The 21,459-nt window shown below is 44.4% G+C and overlaps 1 protein-coding gene across 2 annotated transcripts in view; it reads right to left on the bottom strand.

Moving 5' to 3' along the window:
- COL5A1 (collagen type V alpha 1 chain) overlaps positions 1 to 21,459 on the bottom strand; it is a 247,193-nt gene that overhangs the window by 80,057 nt on the left and 145,677 nt on the right. For both annotated transcript variants that reach the window (XM_074973666.1, XM_074973665.1), the window contains exons 14-25: positions 20,653 to 20,709; positions 20,095 to 20,148; positions 18,615 to 18,668; positions 17,577 to 17,630; positions 15,167 to 15,220; positions 13,397 to 13,450; positions 11,634 to 11,678; positions 7,982 to 8,035; positions 6,486 to 6,530; positions 5,360 to 5,413; positions 3,834 to 3,878; positions 2,550 to 2,603 (exon numbers count right to left, since the gene is read on the bottom strand). In XM_074973666.1, coding sequence (XP_074829767.1) covers positions 2,550 to 2,603; positions 3,834 to 3,878; positions 5,360 to 5,413; positions 6,486 to 6,530; positions 7,982 to 8,035; positions 11,634 to 11,678; positions 13,397 to 13,450; positions 15,167 to 15,220; positions 17,577 to 17,630; positions 18,615 to 18,668; positions 20,095 to 20,148; positions 20,653 to 20,709 — 624 coding nt within the window. The remainder of the gene's footprint in view (positions 1 to 2,549; positions 2,604 to 3,833; positions 3,879 to 5,359; positions 5,414 to 6,485; positions 6,531 to 7,981; positions 8,036 to 11,633; positions 11,679 to 13,396; positions 13,451 to 15,166; positions 15,221 to 17,576; positions 17,631 to 18,614; positions 18,669 to 20,094; positions 20,149 to 20,652; positions 20,710 to 21,459) is intronic.

The following is a 21,459-nucleotide window of genomic DNA, read 5'->3' as shown; positions in this document are numbered from 1 at the left end:
ATCTCCACACTGCAATCATTTGCTAGTTACTGGAATCAGCTGCATGATCTGATGATAAACACTCAGTTAACCTGCATCCCCACTGCATGCTGACTGTCTGGACACTGGTCGGCTTTCTTCTTGGGCTTGGGAGCTGAATAACCCAACATCCTGTAGCTTCCAACACATTCTTATTCAGTGTCTTTAGAAGCCTTTTCTTGAGATTTCTATCGGTACAAAACTAAAGTACCATTTTCCATCCTGAAAAATTGCTTCTCATCGAGCACAGTGCACTAGCGAAGCATTGTGAAGAGCCAATGAGTGCCTTTGCAATGGATTTGCTTACTAACGGACCAAACACACTGCCAAGGCAAAACATCCCTCTGGGGTTTGCAGTGTCAGCACAAAGACATTAACCTCTTAGCTGTGGCACCTAATGTGTATTCATAATCTTTTCGTTTGAAAGGAACACGAGGGCACCCAGACCACACCACAGGCTCTCAAAGCCCTAAACACCTCTGCAGTAAGTAGGTTTTTCATCAGCGAGCTCCTGTCTGAACATGCCAATGACCTTCTTGCAATCACTTAACAAGCAGAACCATAAACCATTTCCCAAGATCACGCTGCATAAAGGAGAACGTCAGAACAGCAGGATTTCATAGAATCATAGACTATCAGGGTTGGAAGGGACCTCAGGAGGTCATCGAGTCCAACCCCCTGCTCAAAGCAGGCCACCCCACAATTTTTGCCCCAGACCCCTAAATGGCCCCCCTCAAGGATTGAACTCACAGCCCTGGGTTTAGCAGGCCAATGCTCAAACCACTGAGCTATCCCTCCCCTAAAAGGATCGGATTTTTTATAAAAAACCCTCCCTTTATATACTCACAAATATAATGCTGCTACTTTGATAGCTGAAGGTGCCCTGATGTAGCCAGATATCTAAAGGACATCAACAGCACCCACGCACATCTGTGGGCACAAAACTGTGCCTGCACCGACTTGCTCATTTCTAGATCTATCGGTGCAGCGGTGGGTGTCAGTGGAAGCCCAGGCTGAGGTCTAAATCTGCACGGTACGTAATATCACCCATTTCAAAAAGTGCAGTTCCCTTACCAGCCCTGGGATCAATAACTGACAAGGGACTTCGTTGGGTCTGGCAGCAAGATGCCATATGATTTGGGGGATTTTTAAAAGGAATTTAGTAAATGCCATATATCTTTGGAGTCCAATTACTACAGAGCATCTGGGCATCTTGTTATTCCTTAATGCTCACACTTAAAACCTGCCCTAGACTATCTTCAGGCTACATCATTCCCCATGAGAACAAATGGAGCCGTGTGTGCACACTGAAGAGGATATATGACCCTTAGTCTACATAAAAACTGGACCGGACAGATTTTATAACTGAGAGGCTCCAATGGAGGCTGCTCCGAGAATTTCACATGGAGAGCAACAGCCTTAGAGATATTCTGTACTGTTGAATCAGCTAACAATTTTATGAGACAGCTAAATTCCCCGAGTGGGAAGGATAATCCCCAGATAGAAAAATGTAATTTTTCGGCATGTTCTGCATTTACGTTCAGGAACGTAACCGTTTAATGTTTGTTGCTCTTAAAATCGGACGTCTCCTTAGAGTGTAAAAAATCAGATCTAGTTTAAAGGCCAGGGATTTTCAACACCAGCCTCCAAGAACGGATAATGTTTAAAGTAGGATTATCATGAGGCTGCTAGAAGAGAACTCTCATGTGAAATTCAGGTTGCTCTTACTAGCTGCATTGCAGAAGCACTTAGGGTACGTCTACACTGTAATCAGATGCCCACGGCTGGCCCAGACCAGCTAACTTGGACTCAGGCTAAAGGGTTGTTTAATTGTGGTGTACGGCCCAAGCTCCAGCCCAAGCCCGAATGTCTATCCCACAATTAAACAGGCTCGTACCTCACACCCTGCAAACCTGACTCAGCTGGCATGGGCCGGCCACGGGTTTTTAATTGCAGTGTAGACATATCCTTGGTGTTCTAAGCACTACAGGTGGGGATTGAGACAGCAACTGAATTCAAACCTATGGTCCAGGTAAAAGGGTTCATTTTTATTAACAACATGCATCGCCCCCTTTACAGGGACTGGCTTGAGATGCACTCATAGTGCTAGTGCTCCGTCCAATACACTTAAGCATGCCTTTCAGCTGAGCTACTGGGGTTTCGCAGGATCCATAGTGTGTGTTAAAATGATGCCCATTGCTTACTAACAACATTGTTTACTGAAAATGATTATTACTGGGGCAATCCTGAGAGCTCCTGAGCACTCTCCACTCCGGCTAGAATCGATGGGATTTGAAGTAGGTGCACAACACACCTACGGAAGAACCAGACTGGTAATGTGGGGCTAGAGGAGAACCAAACGCTGCAACGTGGCAGAGACGTTTGTGTAAATTCTGACTGAGGCCTGATCTTGTAAACCTTGAGCGTTCAAGATCCTACTGAGCTCCCAAGGAGGCTGGGTGCAATAGTGATGCAGCATCAGGTCCCTAGTGGGTAAGCGGGGTGGGGTACCTTAGGAACAGACTACTTACCGGAGGGCCGTCTGCACCGGGCATGCCAGGAAGACCAGGTTTACCCAGAGGTCCCTAAAAAATACCCAGAAACAATCAGAATCACTGCAGCAACAAGTGTCCCCAAGAAGTTATTAAACACTGACAGTCAGAGAACAAAGGGCACCATGTTACAGGCACATCTTTTGCTTTGTCTGAACCTGGTCTCGCATATGTTGTATGTACAGGTAGATCCTTTAGAAAAGATGCAATGGCTCAACAATAAGGGCCTGACCCTGCCCCTCCTTTCACACCAGTGCAAACTGAGCGCAAGGCTGGTACAAAGCACTACCATCCTGACTGGGCAGCATTTTGCACTGATGTAAATGACCACACAAGGTGCAGGGTGCTGGAAAACTGGGCCCACAGAGCATAAAATCACATAACAGAAAAACAAACCATTATGACAAATGGAAAGAATGGGGGGGGGGGACGACTGCCCTATCTGCCTCACCTTCTTGTTTAAATACAGTTATGTTACTCTCCTTTAATAATAGGAATCCCGATCCCTTGACCATGTCAAGGAGTGGCTGTACTGACACAACTTGAGTGTGTGACTCCGCAATTAAACAAGAAATGCCTTTATCCTTTAAAATGATAATCCGTTCTGTTCATTTTTCTCCTGGACAGCTTTTGGTCAATGATCCCATAATACTGTACAATAAGGGGAATTCTTGTGTTCGGGTAAATGATACATGCCAAGGAAGTCAGTGGAGTGGGAATTACGCAAATGCACTCGGGAGCATGAATTAGTCCCGTCATTCCAGTGGGCAACATTTTGCCTGATTTAAAGTCCATGGTGCTGCATGGGTGGGAGGGTAGAATTTGCCCAGTGAGAACAGTACATTAAGCCAAAATGGAAACTCGGTGTAACTTGGCCCATCTCCCTGGGGGAAGGTCCTCATTAAATTATCTGAATCCCCATGCTCTTACAAATGTTGTCCCTTTATATCTTACAAAATGTTGTCCCTTTATACATCTCTGCATATTTAGCCTCAGAAACAGACAATTTAAAGTCAACTCCTAACATTTTACATAGACTGTCTTCAAAATGTTTCTCTTAAAATGGGACGTGAATACAAATATTTTGAATTAGAGACAAACTCTGTTTCCTCCTCTCTGCCCTGTTTGGAGCAGGACATATTAAACTTTCAGGCATACAGCTGTAAACAGATGTTGCATGAGGCAAACAGGAGTATCTGAGGAGACAAATGTATATTAATGGCAACAGCTGACTTATGTCACAGCTGCAGTGTATTAACATACTTTATTGCCTGGTGGACCAATTGCACCCTGTGGACCGGGAAGACCCTGTGAAAAGAAAAAAAGGTAGGGGGGTTAAGAAACAAATTAATCATTCCAAATTTATTTTGCAACACCTCAGTGTAGCATCCTTCTAACACTTTCAATGACTTGGTATTTCCAATAGTTATCGAAATGTCTCACAGAAGATGCTAATACTTCATTTTTAGATAGCTTATTTCATCCATAGAACAAATGAAGATAATTAGGATGAAATTCAATAAGGACAAATGCAAAGTACTTCACTTAGGAAGGAACAGTCAGTTGCACACATACAAAATGGGAAATGACTGCCTAGGAAGGAGTATTGCAGAAAAAGATCTGGGAGTCATAGTGGATCACAAGCTAAATATGAGTCAATAGTGTAACACTGTTGCAAAAAAAGTGAACATCATTCTGGGCCGTATTAGCAGGAGTGTTGTAAGCAAGACACGAGAAGTAATTCTTCCGCTCTACTCTGTGCTGATACGGCCTCAACTGAAGTATTGTGTCCAGTTCTGGGCACCACATTTCAGGAAGGATGTGGACAAATTGGAGAAAGTCCAGAGAAGAGCCACAAAAATGATTAAAAGGTCTAGAAAACATGACCTATGAGGGAAGATTGAAAAAATGGGGTTTGTTTAGTCTGGAGAAGAGAAGACTGAGAGGGGACATGATAGCAGTTTTCAAGTCCATAAAAGGTTGTTAACAAGGAGGAGGGAGAAAAATTGTTCTTCTTAATCTCTGAGAATAGGACAAGATGCAGTGGGCTTAAGTTGTAGCAAGGGAGGTTTAGGTTGGACATTGGGAAAAACTTCCTAACTGTCAGGGTGGTTAATCACTGGAATAAATTGCCTAGGGAGGTTGTGGAATCTCCATCATTGGAGATTTTTAAGACCAGGTTAGACAAACACCTGTCAGGGACGGTCTAGATAATACTTAGTCCTGCCATGAGTTCAGAGGACTGGACTAAATGATCTCTCAAGTTGCCTTCCAGTCCTATGATTCTATGATAAGAATTGTTTTCAAGATGGGGAAATTGAGGCACCAGAAAGGGATGTGACTTGCCCAAGGTTACGGAGAAGTTCAACAACAGCACTGAAGAATATGTCCCCAGGTCTCCTGACTCCTAGTCCAATAGCCACCGGCTCCCACTGCTTCCATAATGAGCACATTAAAAATCAGAGATGACACTGGGCAGCACATTTGGATTTAGAACCAGATAACTGACTCCCTCAGTCAAGGAGATGCTTGGATCTGGCTTTGGTCCATCACAGCAGCAGAAGTCAGCTGGAAAATGTGGATCCAGAATGACGTTCAGTTTCACTCTTCAAGCCCTGGAGGTTGTTTAGATTTAGAGCCCAGGCTCCGCCTTTAGGAAATGTATTTATTGCTAGTCAACACTTTGTGCGATGTCCCATCTGAACCACTCCGCAGGTCAGGGCAAAGTGCATACAGAACTATAAACCCAACTCTTTCCTATCAAGGAGGAGAGCTGTTTCTTGCCTTACCTGAGCACCTGGATTACCCTGTTGTCCTGGCGGTCCTGGCTCACCTTGAGGACCCTGCCAGGAAGCAAAGCAAGAGCTGAAAGAAGCTCAAAACCATAGCAGTAATAATGTCCATCCATAGTGTTATGGCCAACAGTTATATACACTTCAATTCATGCTAAAGCAAGGGAAATGAATTCTCGTGCGATTAGGTGTAAACTGATTATTATTGCAGGGGTCCGGAAGGGATTCTTCACTCTCAGCTGTGGAGGGCTGTGACTGCCTATCTCCAAAGCGCTGCTAGTGGCCAGTGCTGGAAATAGAATACACCAGCTACCAAATGCTATTGAGTTCAGTTATTTAGCCACAGAAACCATTTTGTCTTAGATTTTATTTGTGCATCCTGACATGAAGGGTAAATTTATTTAAATCACAACCATAATCAAAAAATACTTTGCTCTTACATACATACACACTTCTGTATTTGTGTAAAAGTATGTAACCCTTCATTCAAGGATTTGACAAACCAAGTAATTAATCCTCACAGCCCTGTTATGAATCATGATCACTGTATTCACTTCAGATGCCACAGCAAAGTGATGAGAACAAGATCCCACAGGCTGTGTTTGGCAAGGCCAGGAAAAGAACCCAGGAGTTCTGATTGCCAGCGTCCTGGTCTCACAACTAGACAACACTCCCTCCCTTCCCCCCCGCCATGGTAGTCTTCTCAGGGGAGGCATTATTGATGGGTGAAGGACCATTGTAGAGGACGAGACTATACAATAATCAAGTCCAATTTAAACCATGCTTCAGCTTTGTACGGGCTCCTCTGCATAGAGGTGAATTTGACTCATGTAACTACAAAGTCTACAACGTTTATAGTTTCTTTCTTGATTTAATGATTATATTTTGCTGTTTGGTATAACAACATAAATCATGATGAAAATGTTTGATCTTCATAGGGATGTAATATGTAATTTCATTGCAAACTATAATAAATTAACATCCATTTACCATGGAAGATATTCTCCATGGCCTCTACTGGTTTTGAAATCAACAGGGACTAAACAGTGATTACAAATCTAATGTAAGATTGACTATACCGAGAGAGAGAGTATGGGGATAGATAGAAGTAGTGAAGACTTACCACATTCCCCTTTGGGCCTGTTTGTCCATCCATACCAGTCACACCCTGAGTAGGGATTAAAAAAAATAAACAGCATTAAATTGAGAAAACATCTGGCTCTTTTGAGCCAAAAATAGCAGGAAGATGCAGTAAAAATGAATCAAATACTCTGTGGCCCTCTGGACTAAAAGGAACAGCTGAGTGGAAACAGAATGTTTTCCTAAAGGTGACTGGCAAAGCAGCTAGTGCCAAGGATTCATGCCAGGTTGTTGGATTATTTTGTTTTGTTTGGTTATTTGGTTTTGGGGTTTTTTTTCCAAAGGCCATTTCAACATTTTTTCCATCGGTTTTACCTGCCTGCAGAGAAAACTCAGCACCATTGTGCAAATGCTGTATATTGACTGTAGGAAGATTATTTCTGAACAGTGGACAGATTTATAGAAATGGTGGGCCAAAAGATAGCACATTAGAAGACAATGGATGAAGTCGGCGGAAGCTATGTTAATTTACACCAGGTGAGGATTTGCCCCACTGTGTTTTGATGGTGTTATTGCTAAAGGCTAGTTGAGAGCCCCACAGAGATGCTGCAGTCCTTTAGAAAGTGCAGCCTCGTCCATCGGCAATGAAAGGAATTTATATATGGAAACCAGGAAAAAAAATTCAGCTTCATACATTCACAGAGTATCATAGGCAAGTCTGTGGCATCACGGCTCACAGCCAATCAGAAAGCACCAGCTGGGGGGTCCAGCCTTCGACAGGTTGATTCCTTGCACAGGACCAGAGATCGGTTTTTATTGGGCACTCTTACTAAATAAGCCACTTTAGGGACCAGATCCTCAACTCCCTTCAAGTCTCAATGGAAGCTGAAGACCTCTGAACTCACTGACTAAGGGTGTCATGGCCTCTTATAGTGGCTGGTCCATGAAGGGAATAATTATCTATGACTGTTGCCAGTGGAGGGAGTAACAGCTAGAGGCATTGGGTGTTGACGTCTTGGGGATCAATCACCCATGACGATCTCTAAAGCTGGTCCTTACACCAGCACTTCATGGAACAAGGAGCCTAAGACAGACGACGTGACTAAGCTCTATCTCCTTAAAAGGCCTGACTGAAAAGCTGCATGCTCTTTCCTTGGATTTAGCTTGAAAAATGTGAAAAAAACTGTATTAAACCAGGCTTCAAAAGACTCAGGCACGAGTTAATAGAAAAGTCAAAGTGTTAATAAGTTATGTTCTTCCTTTTAACTTTGGGCTAGATGTTTAATTTACTCTATGGGCCAAATTCAACCTTGGTATGCATGGGAGTGACTCCACTGACGCTGGCTCAAAGCAGGGCTGAATATGGCCCTAGAGTTTTAACTCTCTCTTTATACCTCCTGCTTTCACAACACAGATGCATAAAATCATCCACTTGGATTATCTGCCTGAGTGCCTCAGTGGGACATGCTAGCTCTGACTGGAGAACTCAGCAGAACTTGTTGAGCAGAACAGCAGAAACAGCAAGCCTGTGCAACTTACCGGCGGTCCTGAGGGACCTGGTGGCCCTTTTGGTCCCAGCAAACCTCGGGGTCCCTGCAGGTGGAAACAAATATGCTTAGAAACACCAATTATGAAGAGCCCAACCCAAAGCCTTTCTGAGGTCGATGGAAAGGCTCCCATTGACTTCAATGGGCTTTGGCTCAGGCCTTAAGAGAATCGGGGGAAAAAAATATTGCCCAGCCAAAGCCTTCATAGCACCTTCCTTAGGGTCTGTTCCTGAGTGGTTCTGAGCACCCTCTGCTCCCACTGAAATCAGTGAAGGTTGATGTTACTCAGCACCTTGCTGGATCACACATTTTAAAGCATGTTCCACAATAATACATGCTCCATATCTTATTTTATAAACTGATGTTGCCATAAAATAGAGCGGAGGTCCCCAATTTGTGAGATGTGCCCCTCCTAGGGGGCATCAGAACATTCAGGGGCACGCATCTGGGACCCAGGCCATCCCCCACAGGGGTGGGGGGAGGGAGCGCCACCCTGCTCCCAGCCCCAGCTGTGGCCACAGCCTCGGCCCCTTTACCCCTGTCCGCATCCCCCCTCCCGGAGCCCTGGCCCCACTCCTGGCCCCAGCTCTGTGGGGCAGCATGGACGGGGGAAGGGGGGGCACGAGGTAAAAAGTTTGGGGACCACTGAAAGAGAGAGAGAAAGCGTGTGTGTGTCTGGGATGCTTTTTCAAAAAAGGTTAGCCATCACAGATGAAGACATTTATTTTTCATATTCGAACAGGGCCCACTTTAACCAACTTTCAAAGTAAATCACTCCTGTTCCTGCACTCTCCTGCTGTGGAAGCAATGACCTACAAAATACTTCAGAGCAAATACTGCTAGGTGGACAGTACTGTGTGAAATAAACTCACACCGCTCAGGCAGCACTAGGGTGGGTGTTTCAAATCTCACTGGATTTAATTTGTGCCACTGAAACTCTATTGGCCTTGGCAGGGCTGGAAAAAAAGCATTCAGTCTCAATTGTATGTTTCACTTGTATTTCCAAAAGGCAAGCCATCCTAGTCAAAGGTAATAAACGACTCGTGGTGTTTACCTCACATTTCTGACTTTTCACGCTGGGAGGCATAGTGGCAACTTCAGGGAGTTATTGCGTTTGAGTCTTATATTTAACAGGTAAATTACCAGGGGTGGAATTTCCAAAGGGACGTAAGTGATTTAGGCCCACAAGGCCTACTGGGAGTGATATTGTGCTCCTAAAGCACTTGGGCATTTTTGAAAAGCCCATCCTTGGAAGCTAGTTTTCAAAGCGAGGCATCTAAGCTCAGCTCTCAGACAGATCCCTAGGGAGACAGACTGGGCATGGGGTCTGTGGAAAGCCTCATTTTTAAACCTATGCCCTTTGTTACCTTAGGGTACAACTACCCAGAAATAAAAGCCACCACGCTCGGGGGAAGTGACTCGGGCTCCCAGGGCTCAGGCTGCGAGCTATAAAATAGCAGTGCAGATGTTTCGGTTCAAGCTGGAGCTCAGGATCTGAAACCCCACAAGTGGGGAGGGTCTCAGAGCCCATGAGCCTGAATGTCTATACTGGTATTTTTAAAGCCGCAGCTCGAGCCCATCAGCTGACCCAGGCTCTGGGACTCTCTGCCATGGGGGTTTTATTGCTGTCTAGATGTAGCCTTCGATACCGGTGTTCATTCATTGTCATGGACAAAAACTATGTTTGATTGACGGACAGAACAGAAGAGTTAAAATAAAAGATAAAACACGATAGTTTTTACCATTAAAACAGAACACATGGGCCTGACTCTGGAAAGACGTACGCCTAAGCACAACTGGTCACTAATGTTACCACTGATAGTCTGCATACCTTGGCAGGGCTGGAAAATACCCATGTGCTTAAATCTTTGCATGCCCGGGCCTCCCAAAAACAACTCCTTTGACTGAATTGGCTTCAGGGATTTTAACAAATGACAGCAGAATGGAATTAGATGCCTACAGGAACAAATTCTAAGGTGCCACCAGTAAAACATAAAGGGCCATACCCTACCATCAAGACTGGCACTGGTTTTGATGGGACCAGGATTTGGCTGATGGCATTAGGAGATGTCCATGCAGATTGGGGAAGTATATTTATCAGCCAAAATTTCTTATATTATAATTTCTACTTACTCCCGACTGGGCCCTCAGACACTTTTTTTCTACTACTTGTTTAAAAATAGTTTCCATGCATGCTTTAGACATGTATTAAGGAGATCGCTAGGTTGATGAATGTTTCCAGAAGTTAATCAGACATCTCATGTATAATTTAGTCCCAATGAGTCTGTAAATGCCAACCCTCTCCTTTCCTACGTTCCCAACATTTCTCGTCAGTTACTCTGGTATCACTAATGTGGTATTTACAACAACACAACAAGACAGCATAAAAGCAAAACTGATGGCATACGATAGGTAATTCACATCCCTTTTAATACAAAGAAAATATGTTTTCGACATAAGAATAAGCTGATTTTAATGAAATGACAATTTCATTGCACAGAGGCATCTCCATATTGTCAGAAAAAGTTTTTGTTGTTGCCAATGAAGTCAGGATTATTTGGTGCCAGGAGCAACTGTGCTTTTGGACCTCTCAAATGGGCAGAAATTAATTCTTGGGAGAGCTGAGTGAATATTGCAAAACATTCTCTAGCAATATTGGTTTGAACTTCTACACTGCATTTGCTTTGGTCACATTAGCATCCCCTTTTGGCCTTGTCTACAATAGGGAATTCCTTCCATTGCTAGCCCCGGTTCAGCAACTCCCAAGTTAGCAACATCAGGAGCCTTAGGCCTTTATCCTGCAAAGATTTGCAGATGTACTTTCCTTTATGCCCTGTGGGTGGAATCCTGACCCCACTGAAGTCAATGGCAAAACTCACAATGGGACCAGGATTTCATCACGTGACTCCAATTCACAAGGCATCATGCTAAGTATCTGTGCAAGCCTTTGCAGTATCATGGCTTTAGTGGAGGTGGGTTGGGAACTGCCATTAGCATTTTAAGCACCATGCGGTTTGGCCCTACTCTGAGCAGGGTTAGATGACACAGTGATGTCTAACAGCCAATTTGTATCTGTAGTCTCAACAACCCAGACAAGGCCCAAGTGTTCATTTTCCCCAAATAGTTGTGTGATCAAGTTTTTCCGGCATGAATGCCCTGGAAAAACGAATGCTTAGCCTGTGTGTGCTTGAATACTCATTGAAACCAAAGCTTACATACACTTTCCATGAACCATTCACTCCACAGCCAGGCTAGAGGAGTTCTGCTCATCCGACTTGACCAATCACTGCTAAGCAACACAGCCCAAATTCTGGACTTTAAATTTTAACTAGGGGGCCACTGAGGAAACAAAACTACTGAGAAGTTTAGCTGAAAATGTCTGAAGAATAAATAAATTGGAGGAAATGTGTCTTGATTTTTCAAATGGCTGTGAACAGGAGAGACAGAACAGATCTGCAAGTGACAGCTAGAGTCCAATGTTTCTTCACTGCCTTGAAGATTTAATCTAACACACTGTGTAGCACTATGTGACTATCTGCCAGTATCTCTGCAAAGCACAGCACTAGCCATAGGATCCCTGGACTACAGAGTTACTGAGGTGCTGCAGAATGAGATGCCCACATTTTGAACTAGCAAGTACTTACAGGTTCTCCAGGTAGACCTCTGGGTCCAACTTCTCCATCATCACCCTATTTGGCCGTGGAGGGGAAAAGAGAAAGAGAGAGAGAGAAAATCAGCTACATTTCAGTCACTTCGTAGGTGATTCACCCTTGTTAAACAATAATCACATACAAAACCAACTTCCCTGGAGTAATAAAATGGTAATCGTGCATAAGAAAGACCTCATAAGCCTGGAGACTAATGTCATGTGTGCAGAATTTACTGAAGATTATAAATCCTATGAGGATGTTTCATAATTCATCTCTGTTTGTAAAGATGGATTTTGTTAACAGATGAGATATTGTAAGAACACTTCAAGGCTTGTGGATCAATAAGCAGCAGACTTAGTAACTAAGTGAATGGAGGAGCCAATACAGAAAAGCCAGCATGGCAATTAAATTTAGCCGAACTAACCTGTTGGCTCCTTAGATTAGAGAAATTAAAGATGGGGTGATTTTTAGGGCATCTACTCCATCACCTACCAATGCACCATTGTTCCCTACAGAATATTCTTCATTGCTTTGTCTGATTCATTTTTAAATTATTCAAACAATGGGGCTCCCTCCAGTTCACCTGGGAGACTATTTCACAATCTGATGGATATCACTCTTAGGAAATCAATATTGATATTCATCTTAAATCCTCTTTGAATAAAATTCATCCCATTATTCCAAGTCAAACTCTCTCTGTGTCATATCCCCTTCCCAAACAATTCCTCTTCCCTCTTGGGATTTAAGACTGATCACATACTCAGAGAGAGTTACTGTATCTCCTTACATATTGTTCAGCTGACGGACAATAATAATACTTAGGTCTTTTCAACTCCAAAGCACTTTATGCTTAACTAATTAATCCTCACAAGCTATCAATGAGAAAGGTAGGTGTTATGCCTGTTTTACAGAGGAAACAAACAAGTCACTTGTCTAAAGCTAACATGAACCATTCCAGAGGTGGGATTAGAAACCATTTTAATGTTTAGTCCCCAGCGCAGTCTGGAACTCCTGTCCCTGAGCCCTTGTTGCATTTTACTAGCGCTTACTGAAGAAGGGTAAGTGTATTTCACAAAGAAAAAAAAATCATTCTAATATTTTTTTGTGAATTTTTTTTAAAAAACCTGTCAATTTTTCTAGCAAAAAAAGAAAACCTTTTGGAAAACATTTTCCAGTTTTTATCCCTTCTCTCGACCTTCCTCCCCAATAATAAATCTCTTTTTCTTTTCCCACCAAAAAAGGGAGATAAAAGGAAAAATGCAAGAGAAGGGGGGGGGAACTCAACATTGTTCAGGTTTTCAATACTAGTAAAAAGAAAAGGGAAACACTGAAAAATCCAAAAATTTTCCACAAAAAATCTTCATTCGGGTGGGGGGATGGGAGACACCAAAATGGGTTTCATATGAAAAATTTCAACCAGTTCTACTTCATCGTGAGCCCCGTTCAGTGCCATTGCTAGTGCCAGCTGGAATTAACCAGTTAAAACAAGTGCCAAACAGAGAACATGATCAGAACCATTGTAATGCAGGCTGAGTCACGAGTATATGTTTTAATGTTGCATGGATGCAGAATTCCAGTCTACTCCAAGACCTACAGATGCTCTCTCTTCATTTAAGATGATCAGCATTTTGCATTGAATAACATGCCAGCGCTTGCTTGCTCTTTGTTTTCATTACATGTCTGATATCACACCTGCTTCTTGTTTACAGGGCATAGTTCTGAATTCAAAAGGAAGCTGTATTCAGAGATAAACTTACCCTCTCCCCGTCATCTCCAGGTGCTCCTGGTGGACCTGATGGGCCTGGATCACCCTAGGAATGTAAGATTAGAATCAGCCACTTCAGGAAATCCCCAGAGACGCCAAGCCGATTCTCTTCTCCCTCATGATGTAAAGCAGGTGTGAGGGAGAGCAGCATCAGGCCCCACCGCTTTTCTCCCCAACCTTCGTGGGACCAGGTGCTCAGTTGTTCCCAATCTCCTAGTACACTCAAAAACCCATTAGAATTATGGCCACTACTCCGTAGCCATATAGGACACTATTTATCATGTGCACACATGTGATCCATCAGGCAGAGGAACATCCTCAACCAACATCCGTGGTCCCCTTTTGCCACGGAACAGTGAGAGATTGTGTCCCACACTTGCCTCTCCAGTCCCACACTTCTTGTGGAGATAGTTGTGCTTCTTCTCAACCTCCTATCTTCCCAGTCCATGTAGGGGAGATCACAGGGCTTCAGGAATGGAGGAGCAGATTGTGTATGACATCTAGGTGGCGGGTGCGGGGAGGGAGAAATGTCACCATAGCCTCTGGAGGCCACCAGAAACTGGGTTGTATTATGGGTATGCAAAGGTGGGGGCACTGGTCATAGCTAGAAGAGTGCTAGATGGTGCTCTGCGTGTGACACTTCACAAAACCTAGGGCCAGCCCTGTCCTCCATGATCAGTTTCACTAATAATGACCATGCCTCCTGAGCTGCCCCTCCCTGATGTGAAACTGGCAAGAAGGAAACCACCCCTGCCCGAAGAACAGCTGCCTGTTCCCCCACCAAACAGGGATATCGTCTTATCTGAACATCCCTCTAACTTGAATTAACTTGGGGTTTTGGGGGGGATCCCGTTGGGTGTATGGGAAATGCCTTGTGACTGACACATTTTCTATCATCCAGGGCTAGAGCTTAATCTCAGGGTCCTTTCTACAGTATAACAGCAGCCTCAGAACTCACAGGGCCTGCTTCACTGGACTAGCACAATCCATCACAGACATTCCCCATGACATCTCATAATGGGTACGAAAACCAGCCAGGGTGTCGAAGGTACGCACAGCAGCTTCTCGGAGAACAGGGACCTTGGCTTTGCTGCATAGTTCCCATTCCAACCCAAACACAGCACAGCATTTTCTAGCTGGTTAAACACTGCCCTTATGCGCTACCTTTCCGCCCCACCATAGCATGTAATCACCATGTAATCTCCTCCACTGCTAAAAACACTCCCCCCTTGCTTTAGAAAGTAATGGTTACATTCTTGGGTGGGGGTGGCGGGTTGCCTGCCAAAAGAGCTGGCTTCTTGCTTAATTGCAAAGCACACAGAAGAATCCCATTTTTTGGGGCTGCCTTTCCATCAACAACAGCCCCATAAAAGCAGGTTTTGTTTCTTGCTTCTTTTCTACTTTTCTGGCGTTTGTTACCTCCTCCAAAAAGTCTGCTGGTTTTTTTTCCCCCCTTCCATGTGCCTTCAGAAGCTTTCAATGGCTTCCCGCCATGCGGACACTGTGGTTGGATGTGTTTTTATGACATGTCCTATGCACTCCTACAGAGATCTGTCATCCTCTTACAACGGCCAGCCCATGATGTCTCCCTCTTAGTTCTAACCACACTCCACACAACTCCCAACAGACTCAGAACACCGTATCACGCCCCTACTGGTCCATTTGGGAGCTCAATAACCCTTTATAATGTTCCATGGCCATTTTGTTTGTTTTTTTCTCTTTTTAAGATTGTCGCCAGGATGCCGTGGAAATGAGAACTTACCCTGTGCCCCTTCTCACCAGGCAAACCAGCTAACCCATCAAAACCTCGGTCACCCTACAAGAAAAGACAAGGTCAGTCCAGATTTCTGTTCACTGTTGTACCCCTTTCCACTTTGATTAGTCTCTGGGCCAAGGAGGGATCCATTTTATCCACAGGCATTGGACAGTGTTTCAGCTTCTTATCTCAGCCCCAAGGACTTCAGAATTAGAGATGAAAAAGTTCCATGATGCCATCTTACCCATCTCGCCGATTACTGCCATTGTACATGTAATGATTTTTCCAGCCTATCTTTGTTTCTCAAGCAATGTGGCTTCCACCAATTCTCCTGGGACAGTATTCTACTGCCGAACACATCCTCCTTTTGGAAAGTTTTTGCGATATTCAGTCCACATTTTCACTGTCTAAATTTCATGCCGTTACTAATCATAAACCCTGGGTAGCAACCTAAATACCAACTTTCCCATCTCCATCAGCACCTCTTCAAATTCAATCTCTAAGCCCCCTCAGAAAGCATCCCACCTTTCTGGCCAAAGCTTTCCCTGTAATCCTGCTAGGGACTCAAGGGGAAAAAAGAAACAAAACAGGAAACTGAGTTAATAAAATCAGGATCAAAGACAAGAAAGTTTATGGTCTAAGAAGGAAAATAGATGGGTGTTAAATCTGATGACTTCACTTTGGAGTTTAAGTGGATGTTCCTTTCAATAAAGTGACTGAGGTTTCTGGTCTTACTTGAGAACCAAGTGGAAAGAAAATGCACATCATAAAACTCCTATCCATCTATTATTCAGCACCCTGGGTAGCCTCTGCCCTGCAGAGGTTCATCATTTGAAGCTGGTGGGATTTATCCTGTGCAAACAGAGCCTGATGGAGGATCTCTCACAGTAGCACTTATCCATTGATATTTTAATTGATAGGAAGAAGTTGTGTGTAGGACTAAAGTTGGGAATTGCACCACTGAGCTAAAACAGAGACATTCCCATGGATCAGTTCAGCAGAGGCTTGGCTATGCTGGAACAAGCCCCTGGGGTCTGCAAAGCAGAGTATATAAGTAACCAGTCACCTCACCAAGGAAAATCACTAGTGGGCATCACACTCTGTGGCGTAGTCATCTGTCACCGTAATGTACTCTATAGTGCACCAGCAGCTGACCCCCTGCAATCCACCCTCTTGCCCACAACCTGCTAGACAAATAAAAGCAGGGAGGAAGGAGGGCCTTATGCTTAAAAAGCAACAATAAATTGCCTGAGCATCCATGGGCAAATCACACCAGGATCAGAATTTGAGAGGAAAACAAAAAGGGAGTACTGATTTTGGGTGCTTCCATCTACGATGCTGGACTTGGCACACCTCACCCATAAAATAGGTTTTGTTATCCCTGTGTAAGTGCTGAAATTCCTTGTCCCCAGCCACTTAGTAAACTAACAAAGTTGGGAATCCAGAAATCCTGTGTCCCATTCTGCTCTGCCAGCCACTAAACACGCTCTCATGCTAATTTAACTTATAATGGAATTATAGTTGCATGCCTCTCCTCCTGTTCTCCATCCCTATACTTTATAAGCAGGAATAGTCTGTAAGGCCAGAGCAACTGAAGGATAAATCCACCTGGCAAGCAATTGAAGTTGCCTACACAAGCTACATGAGCAGTAACAAGATGGCTATTTTTTTTGGTCAAGTTCTAGAGTGCCCCTTGAAGTCCGCCCACAATAGGATTAGTCACCATCTCGGCTACTATTCATTATTCCGGTTTTCATGTCTCCCTGGCATTCGCTCCTCTGAGGACAGACAACACTCATTAATGCACACTTTACTGGATAAATGGTTTGCAGACTCCTTTCTCTGTATCAAGAAACTCCCATCTATTCCAGTTTTAAGTATCCAGATAATAAACTACTTAACATTTCTAATATACGATTCCTTGGGCAAACTTTCTCTGCATTCAGTTTGGTGGAACAGCTCCTTTCTTGCTTCCTAATAGTACAAGATCACAGGGAAGTACGGGATTTCATCTCATATATGATATTAAAATTTCACGATACACTTTGTAAGTTTCCTCACCCAGTTAATGGGTATTTTTCTGTAGTTTGATTTCATGACGTTTTCAATTGCTCATTGTGTGTTTTTCAAAATTGGGATTCCAAAGTCTTTGCTCTTCAACCACACAACAGAGGGAGCATATTTCTTACTCAAAGGAATTTTTTGGTTTAACAAACCTTGTACCAAAAATCTCTCATTATTGTTGTCTGACCCTGGTGACTCATTTCCACCTCTAATGTTTCGAGCCCATGATTATATAGACACTGCTGGACCTTTCCCTTCCTAGTGGACTGAATTCCTTCTGTCTAGGGTCCATTTGGTTTGTATTTGCCAAAGCAGATGTGAATGCAAAGAACATACAAATGCGTAAAGCTACCTTTGGTCCTGTCTGCCCTGGCATTCCCCGGGCACCATCGCTGCCAGCACGTCCCTGAAAGAGAGGAAAGGCAAATCAAGTACAAAAGCTGAGCAAGACCACAGGGACATCTGCTCTTTGGCTTGTGGCTGAATGAAGTTTTATATAAGTCAGAACCCACTGGCAGTGGGACTGTTTCCCTTGTGGGGAGAAAATGACAGTCTGTTTTTGTGACAGCAGCAGCCCTATCTTTGCCTGGCTCTCTAACCAAGGGTACAATGTAAAATGGTAGGGACCCTGGATACCGGGACATGGCCATTGATTTAAAAGAGAAGACATGAATAAAATATAAATCGGCACATTGCAAGAAATGTTAATTATGGTGTTCATAGATTGTAACGAGTTAAAAACTTATTAGTAACCCAGGAATGGGTCATGCAAAATAGTTTCTTAATTCTCCCGCCAGCAAGTGGAGCCGATGCTCTAGCATGCAGAAGCAACATGGCGTTTAAGCTCAACCTCTTAACGTGCACCTGTGGAGATGCATGCATAGGGTGTGAGTACGACGTACACGATCTCCTGTATGTATATCCCATGGGTCTGATCCTCCGCTCACTCCAATGAGAATCCGGAGTAACCCAGTGAAGCCAATGGAGTTACAGCAAAAGCAGTGTGAGAGAATCAGGCCCAGTGCATGCGTGCAGGTATATTTTGAACCACTGAGGAGCAACCGTATAGGAGAAGATGGGAAGCGTGGAATAGAATGGGAAATGCACCTCACCCCATCAACCCTCTCTTTATGCCTTAGAGCCGTTAGGCCTCCCCATTATATGTATATAAGTTTAGAGGTACTGGGAGGCCTCCCTGTTACAGATATCTGCCATGCTCAGAAGCCAACGTAGTCTGGCCCCTGGGTAGGACTGTGACATGGGGCGGCTAGTCACCCGCAATGTATCACCTTCTCAGTGACACTCTCCTTGCCCCCTCTCCCTCAGCAGTTGCTAAGCAGCAGCAGGAAGCCGATTTCAAATACGTCAAAGAGATTCTGAGTGCACCTACCCTGCGGCCTGGTTTTCCTGATGGGCCTGGGGGGCCTTGAGTGCCTCGTGGACCCTGCAATAGATTGAAGAGAGTGGGGAGAAAAAACGAAGCAGACGATGATACACCGTATGCACATTCTCCAGAGGACAAGACCAAGACACAGGCCCACTCTAGCCAGGCCTGTCCAGTGCAGCTAAAAGAAGGGTTAAGTCCCATCTTGTCATGTCTTTTCAACTGGGCAGATTTACAAAGATATTTAGGTGCCTAGAGATACTCAGTGGGATTTTCAAAAGTGCTGAAGTGAATTAGGTGCCTAGCTCCCACTGAAAGTCCATTGAAGTTCGTCACCTTACCTACTTAAGGTAAGCCACTATCTGTACGTTTAGGTGCCTAAACCCCTTTGTAAACCTGGCCCAAAGTAAGCAAATGTATAAAGGCAGAGCCACTCATTCCTCGGGTGGTTCAGTGGAGATAAAAGAACAAGGGTGGAAACCAGAGAAGGAGATGAGTAATGTACCAGCTAAGACAATGCCACTAGCAAAGGTCGCAGGGATCACAGAACATGCGACATTAACCTCACTGGACAGAGTCCTCTGTACATCAAATACAGGAAAGGTCCATTGTGCAGGGGATGAGGACAGGAAACTCCCACTGTGTCATGAGGACTGATTGGTGTATCCCCAAAGGGATATCTTAATCATGTGAACCGTTCCCCACTTGTCGGTGACTCCATGTTCTGGAAGCAAATCCTTCAGTCCTTACTCAGGCTTCGCACTGTAGAGAATGGGAGTTTTGCCTGAGTGTGAGCTACAAACTAACTAGGGGCCTTCAGGATTTCTATACTGGAACTATTGCCTGCGTTATGAAAGTGGGACCTCCAAGAATCCTGTTGCACCCTGTATTCAGTGTTTGCCCAGGCTGTGTGGATAGACTGTTTCCAGTGGAAGCGCTGTTCGAGATGAAGATAAAATCACGAGGTTTAGGCTGATACAGGTTCAGAGGTGCTGGTAGCCAGAATAGACAAGAGCACTATTTTCCTCCCTTTTCCCGGGTGGAGCAGCGTGGCATGCCAAGGGCATGATTCTCCACCCACACCACTGAACCTGGTCAGCCCGTCCCAGAATCTTACAGGACTTAAACGGGGAGCAAAATTCTCCGTGTACTGAACTGTAGGTTTGCCTGGGAAAAGATTAAGAAGGAAGTAAGGGCTTTCAGGATTTGATGTCCTGGATCATCAGTACTGGCCTGCTCTTCAGAAGGCCGGCAATGTGGAATATTCCACTGTCTCAGGATCTCTGAGCTCTGTATTTGGATACTCAAATGCTCATGTAGGTGCAGAACATATTTTCATGTCTGTCCAATCTTATTAACCCTTTAGAAAGCCTGAGTTCTTCCTCCAGATGGGCCACTATAAAAGCCCTGGTTACAGGCTTAGTAGCTTTAGACAAGATCCCACCTCCACCCCCTTTTGAAAATTACGTGATTTTCTCATACGCACCTGAGGCCCCATGTCTCCTGATTCACCTTTTTGTCCTCCACTGCCTGGGGGTCCCTATGGATGCACAATACAGTTAGGTTAGGCTTTGCCATGGTCAAGACTTGAACGATGTCAAGGAGGATGCATTAACCCCCGGGACCACGAGAGTTGGCTGGGAACCCACAGCACCAAATGCAACAGGATTAGAATAACAGCTGCTCCAGCAATTAGAGCCTGCGTGCTGAAACAAGCACTTTTCCAGGAGTATGTGGCCATGTTCGGGGGTAACGTCTCTGTTTGCCACAAGGCTTCATTCATAGACGATGACAGGGACGTTGCTTGACGTGGGGGAGCACAGGGAAGCTGTGACAAGATTGTTTACCCCAAAGCAGTGTGCACATCCAAATCCCGACACAGGGGCATGGGACAGTGAGCAGAGGCCAGAGAGCAAATGTGTGTGTCAGCAAAATGAAGGCTCTCTGACAATCAGGGCACCAATAATATCAGAGATCCAATTCCAAGGCAATGCCCTGGTGTCAGCTTTGCCTTCTTGTCCTCAGTGTTTGGCTACTTACTTACCACGGGGCCTGGTCTTCCAGTAAGACCCATAGGGCCAGCAGGTCCTCTCAACGCCAACTGCAATAGAAAGAGAAAATCATCCAGTTTCTTCTACATCCTACTGCCAGACACAACCAAAGCCAGCATGATCCACACCTCGTGCTGTCACCAGCAAAGGCTCTACACCACTGGGACCAGAAATCTTGCACAGTGGACCAAAAACTCTAGTAGCAGATGCTAGTGCAAAATCATTAAAGCCAATGGGCTTTGGCCCAGTGTGCATAAAACAAACCATGTGTCCAATGCATGCAAAGAGGCCCAAATACATCGCTGATACAACTTCCTTGACTTCCATGCAGTTACACCAGGAATGAAGGTGCCCCAGACAGCCTAGTACAGATATGGAGTGTTAACTCTCCCCTACATGATCCTATTGAATAGAACGTACATTGTTTCCAGCATATGTGTATAACTATTTTTGGAGACAATGTATGTTTACTCTGTTATATGTAGTATAGGGAATGTAGCTTAATTATGTAGGGAAGACTGTCTCTTATGTAGAAACTATAACCTGTCTTGATAGATAAATGTACATATTGTTAAGGAATAATTTGTAACAACATACACACACGAACACTAACGGCATGTTCCTTAGCTGAGGTTTGACATCCGCGGAGCTGTGTTGATTTACACCGTCTGAGGATCTGGCTCTATAGGTCTGAGCCTCCTCTCACTCACGCTGGTGTATAGCCAAGAGAAAGATTAATAAGGCTCTCTCTACAGAGGTGTTGAAGGCACACTGTCAATCTATATATGCCTAGACTACAG

Source organism: Natator depressus, chromosome 16, assembly GCF_965152275.1.
Source record: "Natator depressus isolate rNatDep1 chromosome 16, rNatDep2.hap1, whole genome shotgun sequence".
NCBI lineage: Eukaryota > Metazoa > Chordata > Testudines > Cheloniidae > Natator > Natator depressus.
This window is presented reverse-complemented; position numbering and strand designations above follow the sequence as displayed.